This window comes from Arvicanthis niloticus, chromosome 18 (genome assembly GCF_011762505.2).
Source record: "Arvicanthis niloticus isolate mArvNil1 chromosome 18, mArvNil1.pat.X, whole genome shotgun sequence".
NCBI classification, from domain to species: Eukaryota; Metazoa; Chordata; class Mammalia; order Rodentia; family Muridae; genus Arvicanthis; species Arvicanthis niloticus.
In genome coordinates, this window is record NC_047675.1 from 5553470 (window position 1) to 5574900 (window position 21431).

Genomic DNA, 21431 nt, shown 5'->3' on the forward strand with positions numbered 1-21431 from the left:
ATGGTGCAGGAAGAGCTGAGGATTCTACATCTTGTTCCTAAGGCAAACAGGAGAAGACTGACTTCCAGAAAGCTAGGACGAGGGTCTTAACACCCACACGCACAATGACATACTTCAACAAGGCCACACCCACTCCAATAAGGCCATACCTCCTAATAGTGCCACTCCCTGGGCTAAGCATATTCAAACCATCACTTTATTTATGGGGTTTATTTCTGCATACAACTTTAGGAAACACAATCCTTGATAGTAAGAAAGGCAGGCTGGCAAGAATCAGAAACAGGTGATTTTTTTTCGAATTGTCAAGCAGAAGAGAGAGTAGGACAAGCCGATTAACCCCTAAGGCTGGACTCTAGTGACCCAAGTCCTCTCCTGAAACTCTGTCTTCCCAAATAGCACCACCAGCTAGGGACCAAGTGTTCAAACAAACACCACTCCCTGTCTTAGTTTCTTTTCCTGTTGCGGTGATAAAAGACTCTGACAAAAGCAATTTAAGGGAGAAAGAGATTGTAGGGAAGCCAGGGTAGCAGCAGCATGCAGTAGCTGGTCAAATCATTGTCACAATCAGGAAGCAGAGTGATGAATATACACTGTTGCTCTGTTTCCTTTCTCCACTTACACAGTCCAGGACGGCAGCCCGGAAAACGTGTTACCTACAGGGATAAGTCTTATTTAGACAATCAAGATAATCACCCACAGCTATGACCAAAGGTTGGTCTCCTGGGTGATTCTAGATTCTATAATATTGCAAACCCAAGTCTCTGCAAAAGACTGAAATGTGTCTCTCTACACAGCCTCAGTCTAGCACCTCTAACTTACACACCATGCAAATGACATTATACATCTTTAGTTAAATGTTTACAGGTAATAACATTTTTTAAAGGTTTAGATAATTTCTAAATGTTTCTAAATAATGGTAACAATGAATTACATTAACTATGTACTTATAAATAAAATGCTTTTCTAGATTATGGCATTGTATAGTTAGAGCATCCTTATGACTTAAGTCAGGAAGAGAGCTTTATTGGGTCTGTCTGAATGTCTCAAGGGAGGGCTCCTAGACTGGAACAAGAAAACTATCCCCTCAAGTGTATTGGTCTTTATGTTCTCCTCAGTCCCTTTAGGTGTAGAGGCCTGCCTCTGTTTCCATCTTGCTAGAGAAATATATAGTTAAGTCTACATTGCTTAGAACACAAAGCATCAAATAAGGAGGCTATGACTAACTAGGAAAATACATAAGCAAAACTGAAGAGAAGGAGAAACACGTCCCATCAAGCGCAAGATATATTAAAGCTCTTGTTCTGTACATTTTAAAAAGATTGGGATTAGTTTCTGTCTTTGATGACCTTTCTTAGGATGTACATAGGTACGTGCTTACAAGAGTGGATCAGACAATAAGACACCAGAGAAAGCCCCCCCCCCCAAAAAAAAAGCCACATAAAAAAAGATGGATTTGGGAGAGCTGAAGAATTTTAGCTTGATATCCAAAATGGTATATCCTCCGTTTCTTGTTAGCCACTCTGTGCACCACTAACTTCTTCAAAATGGGGACTAAATAGCGTTCGCTCTAATTCCTATACATTGCTTTAAACTTTCGGATTTATATCTTAGAGGCCAGACTTGACGTCAGTCTTCTGTATTAATGTACATGTCAGCAGGAAATTCAGATTCGGCTGTACTCATCCCACTGTTCAACCTTGAAGCAGTTCAGAGTTCTTTATCGAGTGTGATACCAAGTTCCGTCTCACTGGGTTTTGTGAGAATACTTACTGCTAAGACAGTACACAGTGATCAATTAAGGAGCTTTTATTTTGTTTTGCAGTAGTGAGTCTGGTGCGCTGAAATCCAGAAGGCCTGGAGCATTGCACACGCTGGACCAGAGCAGGGTCTGGAACTCGCAGCCGCACACTCAAGGAGGCAGAAGAGAGGGTGGAAACCTTGGGGTGCCGCCTGCCGAAATACCCTATCCCAGAGAAGGATCTCACAGTCCAGTACTCCCAGACGACAGGGGACCCGCGGTGCTGTCCCCGGCGTGACGTCATCACAACGCATCGCCACAGGATGCGTGCGCAGCTTTGTCTGCCGCTGGGAAGGCGGGGCTTCCTGCTGTGTGCGCGCCTCTCTGCGTCTTGTTACTGCGACGGGTCCAGGGAAACCGGGCGTGGAGACTCTCTTTTCCTGGACGGGCTTCCGATCGGAGACTCAGCCATGCCGAACTCGAGGCCCAGGCCCCGCCGGGGCGCCGGGGGTGGCGCAGATGCGGCCAGCCGGGACCGTCTGGTGGCGCGGTCCTTGCAGAGTGCTGAGCACTGTCTAGGCGACCAGGACTTTGGCACTGCCTACGCCCATTACCTTCTGGTGCTCAGCCTGGCGCCAGAGCTCAAAGACGATGTGAAGGTGAGGCCTTAGTTCTCAGTGGCTGGCAAATCCTGTGATCTGAGCAGCGACAGCAGGGAGTGTGTGTGCGAGTGTGTGTGTGTGTGTGTGTGTGTGTGTGTGAGAGAGAGAGAGAGAGAGAGACAGAGAGACAGAGAGACAGAGAGACAGAGAGACAGAGACAGACAGAGACAGACAGAGACAGACAGAGACTGAGACTCTTCAAGCATCTAATTACTATGGGAGTCGATTCCGTGCTGGGCTCCCCTACAGCCCATCTCAATACAGCCAGGTTTTAGTAGCAAAAGTCAAAAATTGTCACACATCTGTTTCAGAATTTCTGCCTCACTTTAGCTCTCAAAGGCCCTTTAAATGCGAATGAGACTGGGTAGTTCTTTTTCTTCTCCAGTATCTAATTTAAATTAGCCCTGCCTTGTAGGCTTTGCATTATCTTGAATGCTGTGTGTCCTGAGGTTGGATAAAGTGTGCAGTCGTAAGGGACTCTTAATATTTGTTGATACATCTTGTTTGTAACAGTTAACCCGTTGAACCACTGTATTTTTTTTTTTATATTAGAATCTCAATTTCAAAAAAATAACCGAATTGCACGTACAGTTTTAAGCTGTGGACAGTCTTGCTTTGTTTAGTCCAGAGTTTCTCAACCTGACACCGTTGGCGTTTTGCACCAGACAGTCCTGTGTCTTCCTTCCTGTTTCACAGCACGGTCTGTCCTCTGCCCACTAGATGTCAGTAGCATTAGGCTTTTGTAATTCACAGAAATTTCAGGACCTGTTGGTTTACTTTGGAATATGATAGTATGCTGGGTAGTTTACTCCTCTGTGTAGCAGCAGTAGAATAGTGTGTCTGGTTTCTGGCAAGGGACTGAGGTTCGTATTTTACATATCAAAGCAACCTGGCCTCCAGGTTCTCCCAGAATCCCTCAGTCTCTACCTGGCACATCCTGCCCCCAACCCTGAACTTTTCAGCCCAGAAGCTGGGCTGCCCCTCCCCCAGAGGTTCTTCCCTATGTCATCCAGACATTTTGGTCCCCCCCCCCTTCTCCTCCTTCTCTCTCTGCTCCTGCACCCTTTCTTTCCTTTTTTTCTTCCCACCATCCCCATGGCAACTTCCCTGGCCTACTTCCTTGGAGCTAATGAACTCACCTGCCTGAAAGCAGCTTCTCAATAAATTTACGTTTGATTCATCTAGTCTGGTTTGAATTGGCACATTTCACTGGGAGAGAAATAACTTACAGTGGACCAACACAATTCTATGCACAGTTCTAGCCGGTTTTAGTGAGAATAGACAACATAAGCAGCACATGTGGAAGGTACATATAAAATTTGGCTGTGAGTGTAGATCATCAGTACAGTGCTTGTATTGGTAAAAGTCTTATTCAGGGGATACATAAGCTGTACCTGCCCTTCCTTCTAAAATCCCAACAACAAACAGGCCTCTGGAGGAAGTGATGAGCTCGAGGGACTCACAGAGGTTAGATGAGGGTTTTTTTTACTGGAGTATGGATGCTTCTGCTTCAGAAGGCTACTGAGCAGGGATGATAGCATTATAGGCAAGAGTAGAAGGGGTTACTGGGACAATTGGTGCTGATTAGCTGGAGTGAAGAAATAGCAGTGATTAGGAAGAGACTAGTGAAGTGGAAATTCGTGGTTTCTTTGGGGACTCAGTCATGTCATGTGATGTTTTGCTGAAGCAGACACATGAGAGGGCGTGTGATGACTAGAAAGAATATAAATATGACCACACAGACAGTGTGATGAAGCTCTTGCATTAGTTCACCTTGCTCTGGCTCACTTGTCCTGACTTCATAAACAGTATCCTACCAAAGAACTTCTCGTGATATTCTGGTGGCTTCTTGTTTCTGTGGACTCCTGCTGATTGGCAGAGCCTCTTGGTTTCTTCTGGATTGATCTGCTACTGCTGATTTGTGTTTGGTATTTGTCAAGTGGATTGGACTGCTGACAAAAAAAGATTGGTATAGCCCCAAACAGCTATTTCTAAACAGGGCCACCTTCTCCCCATTTTCTATTAACATTTTTTTTCCTCTACCTCTGGTGGGTGGTGGGCTAGAAGGGAGGTTGAAGCATTAAAGAACCCTTATTAAAGTAGGTTTTGAAAAATCTAAGTCTACAGACCAGCATCACTGAGGTGAAGTCTTCTGGGAACTGTTTTCTGAGATCACAAAGAAGTTGTGTTCCAGAGATAGCCAGGGTTGTACCTCGTGCTATAACTGGACTTGGTATTGTATAAGACTCACCTAGTTCTAGTATTTGGTATTAGTTTTGAAGGCATGAAGGGGTCATGGAGAGCGGCTGAGGCTTAAGACTGAGAGGCCATGGAAGGCTACTGGTGAAGGTGCAGCCTCAGTTGCAGTTGATGGCCTAGGACTGAAGAGGTCATTAGAAGAAGTTGAGGCTTGGTACCATGAAGAGAGCCTATGAGAGGCTATTGGTGAAACCTAGTTGTAGTGGAAGATCCCATTGTATTGAAGATGCCAGTACCATAGGCTGACCACCAAGAAGAGCAGCAGTGGAGTGGATCAACCTGAGCTTAGAGTGCTACAGGGGGCAGAGCTGGAGAAGTGACCCAAGCCCTTTGGAGGAGCCCAGAAGATCATGTGTGGATCCCATACATTGGAACAAAGAGCTATAATGTTGAAGTTGCCTTGGAGACCCCAAGATGCTAGAGATGCCAGAGCCATGAGATACCTGCTGAGGAAAGCTGCTAACGGAGTGGAACCAGCCAAAAAGAAAGAATTTTGTTGTAGCCAAAAAAGCAGAAAGGAGTTGGAGATCTGAAGAGTGCTTTCATATCAGACATGGAAATGCACAGCTTGCAGTTTGCCGGCTGGTTTTCTGTCTTGTTTTCATCCAGTATTTCCTCACTATGACATTTTGAAATAGTAATGTATATTCTGTGATATTGGAAGTATGTGATCTGCTTTTTGATTTTTATAGGGGATTATAGTTAAGAGACTGTGTGAATTTCAAAAGATAAGTTGAACTTTGGCCTTTTACACATTGTTGAGACTGTGATAGACCATGGGGACTTTTGAAGTTGTTCTAAATGTAGTTTGCATTATGCTATGGCTATGTCTGGTTCCTATAGACTTATGTTTGAACAAGCCCATGCAGGTCAAGGATTGGTGTGTGGTGTTTGAATATGTTTGGCCCATGGAAGTGGCACTACTACGAGGTATGGCCTTGTTGGAGGAAGTGAATCACTATGGGGGTGGCCTTTGAGGTCCTGTGCTCAAGCTCTGGCCAGTGTGGAAGAGGCCCTCTTTCTGTCTGCCTATGGAAGAGAGTCCCCTTCTGTCTCCCTTCAGATCAAGATGTAGAACTCTTGGCTCTTGTAGCACCATGTCTGCCTGGATGCTGCCCTGCTTTATGCTGTGCTGATAATGGACTGAACCTCTGAAAACTGTAAGCCAGCCCCAATTAAATGTTTGCTTTTATAAGAGTTACCTTGGTCATGGTGTCTCTTCACAGCAATGGAAACCATAACTAAGATAAACTATATTAAAGGATTCCAGCCTTAGGAAGGTTGAGACCACTGCTTTGGACTATCCCTGAGGTCATGCAGTTAGGATTGTATTCCATATAGCAGGTGGTGTGGAGCAGCAGAATATTCTGGTGAGGGGCTCATGACCCAGCCCGCCTTTCTGAAAGGGATTTAAACAGTTAACAAGTCCTCTGGTGTGATCTTTTGTAGGTGGCCCAGCTAAACTCCCGTCTACAATGTCACTGGTTTGGCCTGGAGTAGAGGCCTGTACAACAGGTTGCCATAGAATACCCTGAGTACAACAGCTTGCCATAGAATCCCCTGAGTACAACAGCTTGCCATAGAATGTCCTGAGTACAACAGCTAGCTATAGTATGTCCTGAGTTCAACAGCTTGCTATAGTATGCCCAGAGTACAACAGCTTTCCATAGAATGCCCTGAGTATAACAGCTTACCGTAGAATGCCCTGAGTGTGAGGCTCTCGCTTCCACTTACAGCACAGAAAACAATCAATGTGTAAAATAGAGTATATGGCTGGAGAAGTAGTTGAGTTAGTAGAACTGTGGCTAACATGTATGAGGCAGACAGTGTAGCAGTACACACTTGCAATCCCAGCATGTAGGAGGTAGAGGCAACAGTCTGTAGGCAGCTCAACAGGTTGCAGAGTGTCCTTTCCAAGTGACTCAGTTGCTCTAAACTTCTTCCAGGCCTGCGCTCAAGTGTTGTCCTTGCAGGTTTGCTTGTCTAAGTGACTTCTGTAGCCTTTTATTGTTAATTCTTAGGAGGGAGGGACCTGGTGAATGTTACGGGTTTCAGGGCACTGGTAACATTTACCTTCTGTTTTGTTTGTTTGTTTGTTTGTTTGTTTTTTCTAGACAGGGTTTCTCTGTATAGCCATGGGTGTCCTTGAACTCACTCTGTAGACCAGGCTTATGATATGCTTATGGCATATTGGCAGCATTTCAAACTCAGAAATCCACCTGCCTCTGTCTCCCAAGTGCTGGGATTAAAGGCCTGCGCCACCACCGCCCGGCTCTGCCTTCTGTTTAAGGAGCATCCCTACAGGATGGAATGTTTCATTCTGAGAGCAAACTGTTACATAATAGGGTAGCTCTAAACAGTGACTTTGTGGTTTGAGATTGAGTGATACCTTTGCATCACCTTAGGGAATGTTGTGGGGCAGTTGAGAACATTTTGAACTTTTAAAAATTGTTAAATTTTTGCCTACAGGATTCTGGGAGGACAGGAGCAAAATTGATGTTCATCATTGAGTTTTAGTCCTGGTTCTTTGTGCATTGATGAGATGAGTAGACGTCTAGTACCTGACAGTGGAGATAGCCAGTCTGAGGACTGGAAAACAAGGTGTAAATTAGACATATACTTGCTGCATCACTAACACATGGGTGTAGTGCATTAGAGGTGAATAAGGGGGCCAAGGACACGCTCTGGACATATAACTGCTCTAAAGAAACAAAGGCAGGAGAGGGGCAGCAAAGAATCGTCCTGAATAGCAAGCTCATGCTGCCCAATTCTGGCTTATTTGGTATCCTAGTTACTGTTCTATTGCTGTGAAGAGTTATATGGCCAAGGCAACTCTTCTACGAGGACAGCATTTCATTGAGGGCTCGCTTACAGTTTCAGAGGTTCAGTTCATCAAGGTGGGAGCTTGGCGGCGGCATAGCACTAGAGCAGTAAGAGCGGCAGAAGGATCTACAGGAAGGTAGGGAGGAGGAGAAGGGTGGAGTGAGAGACAGACTGACTCTGGACCTGGCATGGCTTCTGAAGCCTCAAGCCCACCCCCAGCCACATACTTTCTCCAACAAGGACTCATTGTCTGTCTCATCCTTTTAGATTATGCCATTTCCTGGTGACTAAGCAAATACGTGAGCCTATGGGGGCCATCCTTATTCAAGCCACGTTTGGAGGAACAGCACTTACTAAAAGTTAGCCATTGGAGGCCATTCATTTCAGTCGCAGTTCTCCTTGCCGCAGTCTTCAGCTAGAGTTGCTTATTCCTCATTCTTGTTTACTAATTTGTACTCTCTTCTTGTTTATAAAGGAAACTTTTCAGTATACACTTTTCAAGTGGGCTGAAGAGCTTCACGCCCTAAGTCGAATACAAGATTTACTTGGTTGCTACGAGCAGGCCTTGGAGCTGTTTCCTGATGATGAAGTGATTTGCAACAGTATGGGAGAGCATCTCTTCAGGTTTGTTGTGACTTCACTGTTATAGGATTAGTCTTTAGCAGGCCAAAGCAAGGATAAATCATGCATTAACTTACTTTGTTTGATTTAAGGTAGAGTCTAACCACCAGCTTAGTCCAGTGTGAAACTTGTGGGCTTACATCATGTTTTAACCACAGACTACATATGTATACCACTATGTTTGTTTGTCGATTCAGTAACTTGAATAAAGAATGTTTAACGTAAGTAATTAACTGTATTAACAGGATTGGAGGGATGAGTGATTCAGTAGTAATAAGAAGAGCTCAAAAGAATATAGGGATGGTAAATACGTAATAAGTAGTAAGGAGAGCAATTTTAAAATTGGTTTATTTTGTGTGTGCACATGTGGGTACATGTGTGTGGATACGTTTGAACATTTGTTCACATGTGTGGGTACCTGTGTCATAATGTGCATGTGGAGGTCAGAGGACAGTTTCTGGGAGTTCTCTCCTTCCGTCAAGTAAGTCATGGAGATTGAATTAAGGTTTTCAGGCTTAGTGGCAAGAACCCTTACTGGCTGAGCCATCTTGTCAGCCCATGGCAGATTTATAATGTATTTTATACGAGTCACACCCCCAGCACTGAGGAAGTGTTCAAGGAAGAGTTTTCTTACTGGACTCAGATCCAGTCCTTGTTTGAAAAGGCACAGCTGTGGTTCACAGGATGCCTTGCCAGAAAACTGGTGAATCTGTTCTTTGGACCATACTAGAATTTTTCCTTTTGGGGTTTCAGAGAAAACCTAGTGGGGAAGTATAAAATTTGGAGCATACTGTTAATGAAATCTCTACTAGGGTAGAGTTGTAGGTAAATTGCCCATCATTGGCTGTTGCTGGTGCCTCCCATGCACAGGGAGTGTGGCACTGAATAAGTCCCGAGTGTAATGGGACTAGAAAGCAAAACTCATCCTCCTGCAGTGGCTCCTGCACCTTGAGATGATTGGTGGGAAACTGTTGATGGCCAGATAAGATTTCACATAGCAGGCAAAATGGGTGGGTTTGGTAGTAAGCCAGTAACTGGTTGTCTTAGTTTGATTGGGAAGCAAAACTATCAAAGGGGAAAGGGAACACTGGCCAAGTCACAAGGAACCTGAGAACAGTCCTCTCAGGGCCTCTCCAAGTTGGAGGTCCTTCCTCAGGAGCAAGGCACAGGCTTGCAGTCTGGGAAGCTCCTTATTGGAGGTTGTATACTTGGTACCACCACCTCTGTGTGGTGCATACCTAAGTTCCAGGCTCCCAGAATAGAAGCCATATCCAGCATAATGACATTGCTTATATAAACATTGAGGCACGTTGACTCACTTTTCAGTCGAAGCACCCACATGCCAGTCGTAGGTCAGCCTTGTAAGCAGGCTTCTCAAAGCACACCAGTCCAACGCATCCTGCCACTTGAACTCTTCATTTCCAAGCAATCCCAGGAACAACAATGAAAGCTTAGCATTGCTTTTGAATTAGATTGTTTTAAATAGTGAGAAAGACCCTGGTTCTGCCAAATTGGCAAGTTGCACTTGCACATGTAAGAGATTTACTAAGTGGCTGTCTTTTCATATGTCCCTTCTTGTGATTCTCTTCTGCACTGCTGACTTTCTCAACTCATAACGTTATTAGTGATGAACTACAAAGTGCCACAGTGAGCACAGACTTCCTCTTAAATGTATCTAAAGTCTATTAGATGTCAACAATTCACCTAGCAGCTTTGTCTCCTCCTTCCAACAGCCCCTTACTTGACTTAAAAGACTGTGCAGGACCAGGGCTCTGGGGGCAGGAGTATATGCAGTCTCTGACAAGAGTTCTGACAAAGTCAGTTAATTGAGCAGTAGTCTTCATTGTTACATACTTGGGTTCATCATGGTGAAGCTTTTAACATCAGTACCATGTATTTTCTGCTGTGAGTATGCTATAGTTCCAGCATATAATAAACAAGGTATCTCTGCTTTCAGGTAACAAAGAAATAATATATACAGACCTTAAGTGTTTTCATTTTAAACTAAAGCACGAATGCCTACAATTTAACATAGCACTGCTTTTTTGTTAGTTGGTCCCATTTTCTTACCCATGCCCAGAATGCATAGTCTGATTAAGTTTCTTTAGAACAGAAGACAGGAATGAGAAGAATTCTATTTGTTCCTTGTGGCAGGAATTTCCCTGTCCAATCTGTTTAAATATTAGTGCAGCAGGAGGCCTGTGATTGGACAAGGGAAAGGTAGGCGGAGCTAAGAGTTGGAGAGAGAGACAGACGGACGGACGGGTTGGTGGGTGAGGGGATCGGGTAGGGGAGAGGGGAAGGCCAAGATGGAGGCTGACGTGAACCAGCGTGGCTTTAACTAGCCACAGGTAGTTATGATATTAAGGTTAAAATGATTGAAATAACTTGTCTAATCTAGTTGGAAAGCTTTATCATTATCAATTTGTTCTGAAATCATTGTATTGGCATCTTGTGATTTGAGAATTATTAATATATAAATCTGTTTGGTTAATTATAAGCTTCTAGAGGTTTTTTTCTACTGGGCAAATGGGTGTTGTGGCGGCTGACTGTGGGGTAGATGGTCATTTCGTGGGGCTGGCTTAGCAGCGAAGGGAGCATGGGAGCTCTGGTCCCGCTAGAGAGTTGGTGGGCCCAAGAGTAGCCCGGCTGGGAAGTAACTCGGGAAATCTGTGGGTTCATTTTCTATATTTCCCGCAACAGTTCCTCTGTTGAATGTGCGCTCCGTACACTGCTGAGTCACGACAGCTGTGTATCGATAGCACGTGATATTAGTAGAACTCCATGTCTCTGGTTAAGGAGCTCATGGGCCGAACAAAAAGAACAAATAGACCAGTTTGGAGGCTGCTGAGGTCTGATGGTACATGAGATACATACTAGTCGTGAGCAGTGCAGTCAGCCTGCGGTTGACTGTCGTAAACTGCGACTGGGAGATCTTTATCACAGTTTGAGAGAGCACCATTCACATGACTTGGTAGTGTTTCCCCTTTGTCTTTTACTTTTTATCTGCTCATATTCAATTCAGTACAAGTTAATGCCTTAGTGCCCCACTCCCACCTCTAGGACATCTGAGATGCTTAGGTAGAAATTCAGAAAAGAAGTCAGGGGAGTGCCATCCTCACTGAAAATTAGTTTTGCAGAGGAGGTAGACTGCTCTGGGATCTGTGTGGTGATGAGGGATTCTCAGGCTGGGTTAGTGCATGAACAGAGGTACCGTGGTCGACTACACAGAGTTGAATGTGTTCTGTCTTTTCCCGACTCTAGAATGGGCTTTCGAGATGAGGCTGCTGGGTATTTTCATAAAGCAGTGAAGTTAAACCCTGATTTCAACGATGCAAAGGAGAACTTCTATCGTGTAGCAAACTGGTTGGTGGAGCGCTGGCACTTCATCATGCTTAATGACACTAAGAGAAATAAGATTTATAATGCAGCAATCCAGAAGGCAGTGCGCGGGGGCTCCAAAACGGTTCTGGATATTGGCACAGGAACTGGAATACTGAGGTTTGTTGTAATTATTATTTTCTGTTGTATTTACATAAGTATATAAAAACAGAAGTTGTTTCTCATAGTATTTTTAGGGTTATTGATATAAATTTTAGTATTGTACTTTTTACTATGATTCTACTTATCAAAAATTCAACTAAACTAGGAAATACTTGGGGTTATTGAAAATACGAATGATGAGTTGAGGAATACTTTTACAGTAACATTCTGGTGGGATCTAGACAGCCTAGTAAGCAGCTCATTGCCATCATGTCTTACTGTGTGTGTGCTGCTCTGGAGGTGGTGGCACAGGCCTTTAGTCCCAGCACTCGGGAAGCAGTCGCAGCAGGATCTCTGTGAGTTTGAGAATAGTTTGGTGTACATACTGAGTTCCAGGACAGCCAGTGCTTTGTAGAAAGACCCTGTCTCAGAAAACCAAAACCAAAACAAAACACATGAGTGGATATCATTATTTATTGAATGATTTGATTTTAAACAAGTATATTAGTTCATCATCACAATCATCGTTGTCATCATCATCATCATCATCATATTATTATTATTATTATTATTATCATTATTATTATTATCATCATCATCATTATTATTTTGAGACAGAGTTCCTCTGTGAAGCCATGGAACTTGCCTTGTAGCTCAGGCTGGTCTGGAGCTTACGGAGATCCATCTGCTTCTGCATCCCAGGTGCTGGGATTAAAGGCGTGTGCCACCATGCTTGGCCTTATTTTAATTTTAAATTAGATTATTATTACTCTGTGTGTGTGTGTGTGTGTGTGTGTGTGTGTGTGTGTGTGTACTCGCCTATATACCACAGTATGTGTGTGGAAGTCAGAAGCTAACTTTCAATCTTTGCACCTTCTGCTGGGTTTCAGGGCTTGAACTTGGGTTGTCAGACTTGGATGTGCAAATGCTTTTACCTGGTAAGCCATCTTGCTAGTCCTTCTTTTTAAACTCAGAACAAATAGTGGTTACATTAAAGAATGGAAGGAAGATCCCATGTTTGAAGCATCACACTTTTATTAAAGTTGGGAAAAGAGACAGTAGGTTTTTCTTCTTTTGTAGCATGTTTGCTAAGAAAGCCGGTGCACACTCAGTGTACGCCTGTGAGTTATCCAAGACCATGTATGAACTCGCCTGTGACGTAGTGGCTGCAAACAAGATGGAAAATGGGATAAAGCTCCTACATATGAAGTCACTGGATATAGAAATTCCAAAACACATTCCTGAAAGGTGTGTTTATAATTCACTAAAAATGTTATGATACATTTCCAGCTTCTGGTAACAAAAGTGCTAACAATCCTTGTTTTCTGAAGATATGGTTATCACCTAGTTTAATAAAAATACAGAGTTTTATAATAACGTGTTTTAAAAAGTACTTCAGAACTCAAGAAAAATTCACAGTGAGAAACACTTCTTTAGCATGTTTTTTTTTTGTGTGTTTTGTTTTTTTGAGATAGGGTTTCTTTGTGTAATCCTTTCTGTCCTGGAACTCACTCTGTAGACCAGACTGGCATCCAACTCAGACATCTGCCTGCCTCTGCCTCCCAAGTGCTGGGATTAAAAGTGTGCGCCACCACAAGAGGCTAAACTCGTGGTTTTGTGGAAGTAGACAGACTTCCTGAAGGTGAGCATCCTGGATAACTGTAGGGCTGTTGCACCGTCTTACAAGCCCTGTGTCTATATTTGCATTTCACTATGGTTAGGATCTCTGTGAGACTGAGGCCAACCTGGTCTATAGAACTACTTCTAGGACAGCCAGGGCTACACAGAGAAACCCTGTCTCAAAACAAAACAAAACAAAACAAAACAAAATAAAAAACAGGAGGAAAAAAAGAGAGTTAACTTTGAGAAAGAAGGGTCATTGACAGTAGAGAGTCTGCAGATGTGTTTCCTGCCTGGTTTGTTTTTGCCTTTTAATGCAGGGTTTCAGTGTTACCTTTAACATCTGCCTGATCATCTTGCCTCCATGTGCCAAGTTGTGGGATTACAGACATAAGCCACCATTCCAGGCTAGGAGAAAAACACATTGTGTTAGAGTTGAAGCTAAACGTTTAATGTTCAGACAGGGACCAGGAAAGATGTGGGTGCCAAGTACTCTTAAGGACTTAGGCTCTGCACAAAGTCTGGGAGTGCAATCCTTCTGTGCCTAGAGCAAGAGAAAGCAAAGAATGAAGAAGAGAGCTGTCCAAGGGAGGATAATAAAATGAAATGGATTGAAAAATTATAAAGATTTTCTATAACATATCTGCCCTTTTCTCTCAGCTTTGACAGCTTTATAGAAATAGCATATCAGTTTACTTACATATATCTTTAAAACATCATTCTATAGAGTGTCCCTAGTTGTAACAGAAACTGTCGATGCAGGTGTATTTGGAGAAGGAATTGTGGAGAGTTTAATTCATGCATGGGAGAATTTACTTCTTCAACCAAAGGTAAGCAGCATAAAATCACTTAATTCATTATTTTAAGAGGCATATTGAGCCCCTAGAATGTCTGCAAGACATAAAAAATATGTCAGAGTACAACTGTATACGTGGAAAGAAACACAAGAAAAAGCATTTGGCAACAATGTAATACAATGTGTATTGTATGTACCAATAAGGTTACAGATAAGAATTCTGCTGGAAGGAAGTCCTGTGAGTGAGCTTATTTGTGGAGGGACTCACTAAAGTTCTTGAGTAGAAGAGGGAAGAACTTTGAGTCTCACAGCTGTCTCTGCCTGCAATTTGGGCAGATCTCTAGAAAAGAAGGTAGTACTATTAGTTCAGTAATGTTTTAAAGTACTCAGTAAATTCAGGCTACTAGAGAGCACACCAAACTCTACTGTAGTCTACAAGCCATATGTATATTACGGTTAATTTATTATATACATTGTATATATTAAGGAACTTTAGTCAAAATTATTTTTATAGAAGATGGTATATATTTAATATAGAAAAGTTTGTTTGTTTGTTTGCTTATTTATTTATTTATTTAATGTATGTGAGTACACTGTGGCTGTCTTCAGACACACCAGAACAGGGCATCAATTCCCATTACAGCTAGTTGTGAGCCACCATGTGGTTGCTGGGAATTGAACTCAGGACCTCTGGCAGAGCAGCCAGTGCTCTTAACCGCTGAGCTATTTTTCCAGCCTAAGAAATTTATTTTTCAAGTAAGTAATGATGACTTTGATTTTTTTCTTTTTCTGGTGCTAGGAGTTAAACTTGGTACCTTACACATGGCTAGTGCTCTGGTCCTGAGCTGTATTTCAAGCCTGATTTTATTTTTTCTGTTTCTAAAGATGCATTTATTTTTATTTTATGTATTTAAGTGTTTCTCCTGTATGTATGTGTGCCTGTTGCATGTGTGGTACCTGTTGACTGTGTGTGTGCTTGTTCCATATGTGTACACCTGTTGGGTGTGTGTGCCTTTTGAATGTGTGTGTGTAGCTATTAGATGTGTGTCTGTCATATATGTCTGCCTGTTGCATGTGTGTCTGCCTGTTGTGTGTGTGTGTGTCTGTCACATGTGTGTGTGTGCCTGTTGGATGTGTGTGACTGACACATGTGTGCAGTGCTTGTGGAAGTTAGAAGAAGGCACGGCATCCTGTGGGACTGGAGTTAGAGAGCATCATGAGCTGCCTGTGGATGCTGGGAATTGAACCAGGTTCTCTGCTACAGTAGCCAGTGCTTTTTACCTATTCTCGTTTTAGTTTTTCATCACACGGTTTCTCTCTGTGGACCAGGCTGACTTTGAACTCAGAGACTCTTCTGCCTCTGCCTCCCGAGTGCTGGGAGTAAAGGCTGCGCCACCACTACTGAGCTCCCATTGTTCTTTAATTATTAAGTCATGTTATAGATTGACCTAGCTTTACACACCACTTTTCTCTTTGTACTTGTATTTTAAACATTGAGTTACATGTATTTGTATGTATTCCACATACACACATGAGTGAAATATTAAAGGAGACATTTCCTAGACTGTATATATACGTATATGTGTACACACACACACACACACACACACACACACTCACACTCATTTGTACCTGTAGTGCTGTGACTTTTGTTGTGTTTTCAGACTAAAGGAGAAAATGGGAATTTCGGGAAGTATGGGAAGGTGATCCCGGCCAGTGCTGTTATATTTGGGATGGCAGTCGAGTGTGCAGAGATCCGAAGGCATCATAGGTGAGTGGTTAGAGTGAGCACTTAGGTGGGGGAGGGGCGGGGGCGGGGTCTCTTAGTCTTACTTATTTTAAGTGGAATTCCGGGATCAGAGCCAGCTTTTTCTAAATGGAAATTTTCATTCAGCTTACTCTGTAAGAGGTTTATGTAGAAAAATATTTAAGTTCAGATTGATTTTAATTAATGTTCAAGTAAGAATTTCCAATGTGAAAATAAATTTTATTATTTTTTCTTGGTATTTTCATCATCCAATGATTGGGCAGAATGCGATTTTAAATCTTTTAAAGATGTCTGCTTCCTGTGTAAAGGTAACATAAAAATAGTTTAGGAGGTACTAAGGAATAAAAGAATCAAAAATCACCCTGAACTGATTCCCAGTAAATAGCTCTACTCATGTTTGCTATGAATTGTTCATTAATCTGTTTGTTTCGTGTTATATATAGGGTGATAGTAAACATGTTCAGAGGTTGGTAGCCCAGGAGACCAACCAGACAGCTGGGCCTCAGTCACCAAGCTGGGTGAATGAGAGCGCATGGGCTGCCTCAGTCTGTGTATACAAAAGTCTCTGTATGGCCATTTACCTCCTTAGAGAATGCAAGTGAATGCAGTTGTGTGGCCCAGTGCGCTCCTCGGCTGCTGCTGCCTGCCTGTCTGGTGCAGTGTGAGGTGTGGTTCTCACCTCATTGCTTCCATGCTCACTCACATTCATATTTTACTTGCTTGTCTTCTCCCTTTTGGTGAAGGACCTAAGTCTGTTCTTGTTTGTTTCCTGTTAGCTTGCCGAAATTCAAAAGCACATTTTCTGAATGTGAATATGAGTCATTTGTTGAACATATGTTCTGTAAATACTTTCCTTTTTAAAAGTTTTAAAATTTATATTTCTGCATGTGTGTTTGTGTGTGCCATGTGTATGTGGCATTTGTGGTGACCATAAGAGGTGTTGCTAGAGTTGAGGTAGTTGTACAACATCTGACGTGTGTGCTGGAACCCCACTGAACTCAGGGACTCTGCAAGAACAGCCAGAGTGCTTAACCACTAACCATCTCGACATCCCACAAAGTTGTAAATTTTTTTTTTTTTTTTTAAAGATTTATTGTGTATACAGTGTTCTGCCTGCTTGTACACCTGCAGGCCACAAGAGGGCAGCAGCAGATCTCATTATAGATGGCTGTAGGCCACCATGTGGTTGCTGGGAATTGAACTCAGGACCTTTGGAAAAGCAGTCGGTGCTCTTAACCATCTCCCCAGCCACCCAAGATTGTTAATTTTAATACGGAGTTATTTATCAATTTTTTCTTCATGTGATATATGTGTTTAAGAAATCTGTGGCTATGAGGTCTTATTTCATTCCTATGTTTATATTTTCTCAACTATTAGACAATGATATTTGATACTTTAAAAAACCCATCTTACACCTTACCTTTTTTTTTCAACTCTTGCTAGGGTTGGTGCTAAGGACATTGCTGGTATACGTTTACCAACAAATGTGAAGTTTCGGAGCCCAGCCTATTCTTCTGTAGATACTGAAGAAATAGTTGAACCATACACAACTGAAAAGATGAGTGGAATCCCTGGAGGATACCTGCCTTTGACAGAGTGCTTTCAGATTATGAAAGTTGATTTCAATAATCTTGAGGTAAAAACAGGTTTACTTCTTACCGTTGTTGTTGTCTTTGTTTTGTTTTGTTTTGTTCCAGTCATAGTTTCTCTGTGGAGGCCCAGCTGTCCTGGAACTCATTTTGTAGACCAGGCTGGCCTCCAATGCTGACATCACCTGCCTCTGCCTCTGGAGTGCCATGATCACAGGTGTGCACCACCACCACCACTGCCTAGCAGTGCCTTATTTTTTAATGTATGTGAGGTTTTACTTATGAAGAAACGGTTAGCAGCAAATTAAAATTCCCTTTTGAAAGTACTCGTTTTCAGTGTAAGGGGGAAGCTCCCTAGGGTTGGTTAGGAGTCTGTGCTGTGCTTTGTGCTTTACGAGAGCACTGTGACAGTAGGAACAAGACGATGTGTGAGCTACTCAGATGAAACAATGTCAGCACTTCCGCCATGTTCTTGCCTGTGTGAACACAGAGCGGACTCTCCAGCCTACGGCTTTTCTTTTCTCTTTGACGTCCTGTCTTCTCAAGTTCATGGTTTCCTTGAAATGAACAATAATCTAAACCTAATAATGTGAATTTAAATAAAGTTGTTAGGGCAGCGATTTTGAGCCTGTGAGTCATGACCCCTTGGTTGTCACATGACCCTTTCAGAGGTCACCTAAAATCATGAGAAAACATAGATGTTTGTATTGTGATTCATAACAGCAGCATAATTACAGCTATGAGGTAGCAGTGAAGATACTTTTATGGTTGGGAGTCACCACAGCATGAGAGGGTCTCAGCATCAGGAAGGCTGAGGACCACTGTGTTAGGGTGGTAGCATCCCATTTCACCAAGGGCTGAAGGACTCCTGAGACAGAGAACACTTAGGTTTTGGAGATGCTAGGGATTGGACCCAGAACCTGGCACCTGCTAGTCAAGTCAAGCCTCTATACTTACAGTCTATACTTACTCTCTCTCTCTCTCTCTCTCTCTCTCTCTTTCTCTCTCTCTCTCTCTGTGTGTGTGTGTGTATGTGTGTGTGTATTTATTGGTGGATAATAAGATGTATGCATAAGGAACCCAAAGAATCCAAGAACTGTTAAATAAAACTCAGTTTCTAATGTCTTGAAGAAAGAATAATATTCATGTACATGCTTCCGATGCTCCTTTTGTGTAGACTGTGAAAGAAAGGTATGTTAGCCTGAGATGCTCAAATGTAGCCACTCCCCTTTGGCTTGCCTCTCCTTGGGAGTGGGCTGAAGTTCTCTTATGTTCGCTTTTGTAGCTGCTGAGCAGCCGTGTGTTTTAAGGTCATTCCTGACCAGACACAGTGTTCCAGGAAGTGACGGGAATACCGCTGTTGTGTACCTTACAGCTGTTCTTTCGCTCTTACAGTTTTTATTTGAATTTTTTCTGACACCACACACCCTGTAAAAGGTTTTAGCTTTAAAAATAATGCCTGCCTGTTTAACACTTCCATGGAGTCCAGAGCAGAGTTCAGAAGCCCAATCCTATTCTACCTTTTAAAGTGTCTCCTCCTTTCCCTGTGCCACTTGTTGAAGGGCCTCATCCTTGCTGCTTTTCTTTGAGTGTGTGTGTGCACATACATACTCTTCCAGAATAGGATGGCTCTGTTGCTTTGCTGCACACTTTTGTCACCCAGCACTGTCACTGGTGATTTGTCTTTATCCACAGTGTGTGTATCTCTGCTACCTGTTCAGTAGCCGCACGGCATTCTGCGATTCCCTGACTGTAGGGCAGGGCTGTGGTGTGGAAGACATTGGGGGTTCGCGGACATTCAGTTTATAAAGCCTCTCATTCGCTTAGGATTCAGAAGGTTTTGGTTACTACTTTGCTGACCTGTTTTCTCATCCTTTTATGTTTCTTTTCAGGAATTAAAAAGTCTTGCAACTAAGAAGCCATACTCTCTTAATGTCCCTGCTGTTAAAGCAGGCATGCTGGATGCTATTATGGTTTGGTTTGTTCTCCAGCTTGATGACGAACACAGTTTGTCCACAGGTCCTAGTGAGGAAACCTGTTGGGAACAGGCTGTTTATCCAGTACAGGCCCTTGAAGGTAAGTATTGTCTCATTAAAAAAAAAAAAAAACATTTAGGGGCTGGGGAGGTGCGGTTCAGACCACTGGCTGCTGTTCCAGAGGACCCGTGGTACCTACAGAATAGCTCAGCTGTCTACACCCATGGTCCCATGGGAGCCAATGGCCTCTTCTCATAAGCAGACAAAACATCCATTTACATTTTAAAGATGCATAAATAATCTTTTAAAACATTCTTTTAAACCAAATCTTTCCTCACCAAACAAATCAGACAAAATTTGTTGCTTTTAAAAATAACGGTCAGTGACCAAAAAGAAAAAAATAATTACTTTTGAGATGAAGTGTTCAGCAAAACAAGTGTTACTTAAATATTTCAGAATTATAGATTCCTTTGTTCAAAGTAAATTTAAATAGCAAGTGTGTAGTTTAGTACAGAGATTAAAGCCAGCTACAGCATTGTATGCCATTAATCACAGCATGGCAGGGTGTTGGGAGACAGGCAAATCTCTGGTAGTTCAAGGCCAGCCTGGTCTATGTAGCAAGGTCTGGGCTGCCCAGGGCTACATATTGAGACTCAGTTTCAAAAAATACTAAGAGGGATCAAACCATTACTCTGGAAAGTGGGAGAAAGGAGCTGAGCGTCCTGGAGGGGGCACTGAGTTGCCTGGAACGAGATGGCCTGGGATGAGTTGTTTGTGTATATGAAATTACCAGAAGAGTAGGTAAAGACAGTCTGTTACAGAACAAAAAATGCTGTGTGCAGTGTCACGTAACTTCAGTCCCAGCACTCGGGAAGCAGTTTGGGGCCAGCCAGGGTTACATAGTGACACCCTGTCTCTAAAGTAAAAACTTAAGAATTACTCTACCTCATGCCCCTCAGCTATAACTCTCATTAATTATTTGATAGTTTCAAATGTTAGTTGTCAGTAGGTGAAAGAATGCTGCTTTAAAGAAGATGAAAAGTGAGACGCTTCATGAATTTGCCTGTTGTTCTTGCTCAGAAACTGTGCTAATGTGCTCAGTATTGCTCTAACTTTAGCATAAGTGCTTCAGAAGTGAGTACTGCCTCATCTTTTTTTAAACAAAAAGGGTTATAAAAGTATTAAGTACAGGAGTACTTAACCCATAGATGACATTTGTATTGCCGTGTGTAGTGGGGCTGGAGAGGTGGCTCAATGGGTAAAAGGTGCATGCTTGCTGCCAGTCCTAATGACTTGAGTTTGATTTCTGGATCCCACATGGTGGAAGGAGAGAACTGACTCCCAACTTGTCATCTGATCTACATAGATGCCAGGGCAGGCGCATACCCCCACCCCCACCCCAGTAAATAAATGTAGAAATTAAAATGTATACAGTCCTAGAAGTACAGAGTCTTGCCATTTTAAGAGAATTTGGAGATCCATAAACTTCTCTGGGGAAAGTCTGTATTAATGATATTTTATGTCTAGGAAGAATGTTTAAAGCAATTTGTTGGGTTTCAATGTTCTTGGCAGTTAAGTTCATGGAAAAGCTCTACCTGTTTAAAACAGGAAGGAAATACATTTCTGTGTAGTCTCTTAATCAAGGATCTGATTCGCTAAGGCCAGTAAACTGGAATCTGTAGTCTGAAGGTCTGTATTCAGATCTTGGTTCTCTTATTGAATGACTTTGCTGGCTGGCCTTGCTGGTGAGTACTCAGAACTTTTATTATGTCATATCTGAAAAACGGATGGTGCTGTCTATCCTAGAGTATTGTAGGAATGATAAAATATATAAATAAATAAAGCTTGGCTCTCAGCAAGTTACATTTTTAAAATCTGTGTGTTTTTAGTTTCATTCTCTTAACAGTAATTTAAATATTTCTTGAATTCTCAGGCTTTAAATGCTTAAACACAAAAATAACAACTTTGGTTTTTTTTTTTCAATTACAAATATTTGTGTGTGTTTGTTCATGTGATGTGTGAGATGTTCCTTAAGGGAACGCATATCTCATGGTTGCATGTGGTCACAGGACAACTGTGTCCTACTTTACTTGGTC

General features: G+C 42.5%; 1 protein-coding gene across 1 annotated transcript in view; it reads left to right on the forward strand.

Annotated features, from left to right (window-relative positions):
- Nucleotides 1-2072: 2072 nt before the first annotated feature.
- Nucleotides 2073-21431, forward strand: part of Prmt9 (protein arginine methyltransferase 9) — a 32532-nt gene continuing 13173 nt past the window's right edge. The window contains exons 1-8 of the mRNA XM_034522719.2: nucleotides 2073-2397; nucleotides 7958-8106; nucleotides 11368-11604; nucleotides 12667-12834; nucleotides 13934-14036; nucleotides 15667-15773; nucleotides 17214-17406; nucleotides 19252-19435. Coding sequence (XP_034378610.1) covers nucleotides 2209-2397; nucleotides 7958-8106; nucleotides 11368-11604; nucleotides 12667-12834; nucleotides 13934-14036; nucleotides 15667-15773; nucleotides 17214-17406; nucleotides 19252-19435 — 1330 coding nt within the window. The 5' untranslated portion in view covers nucleotides 2073-2208. The remainder of the gene's footprint in view (nucleotides 2398-7957; nucleotides 8107-11367; nucleotides 11605-12666; nucleotides 12835-13933; nucleotides 14037-15666; nucleotides 15774-17213; nucleotides 17407-19251; nucleotides 19436-21431) is intronic.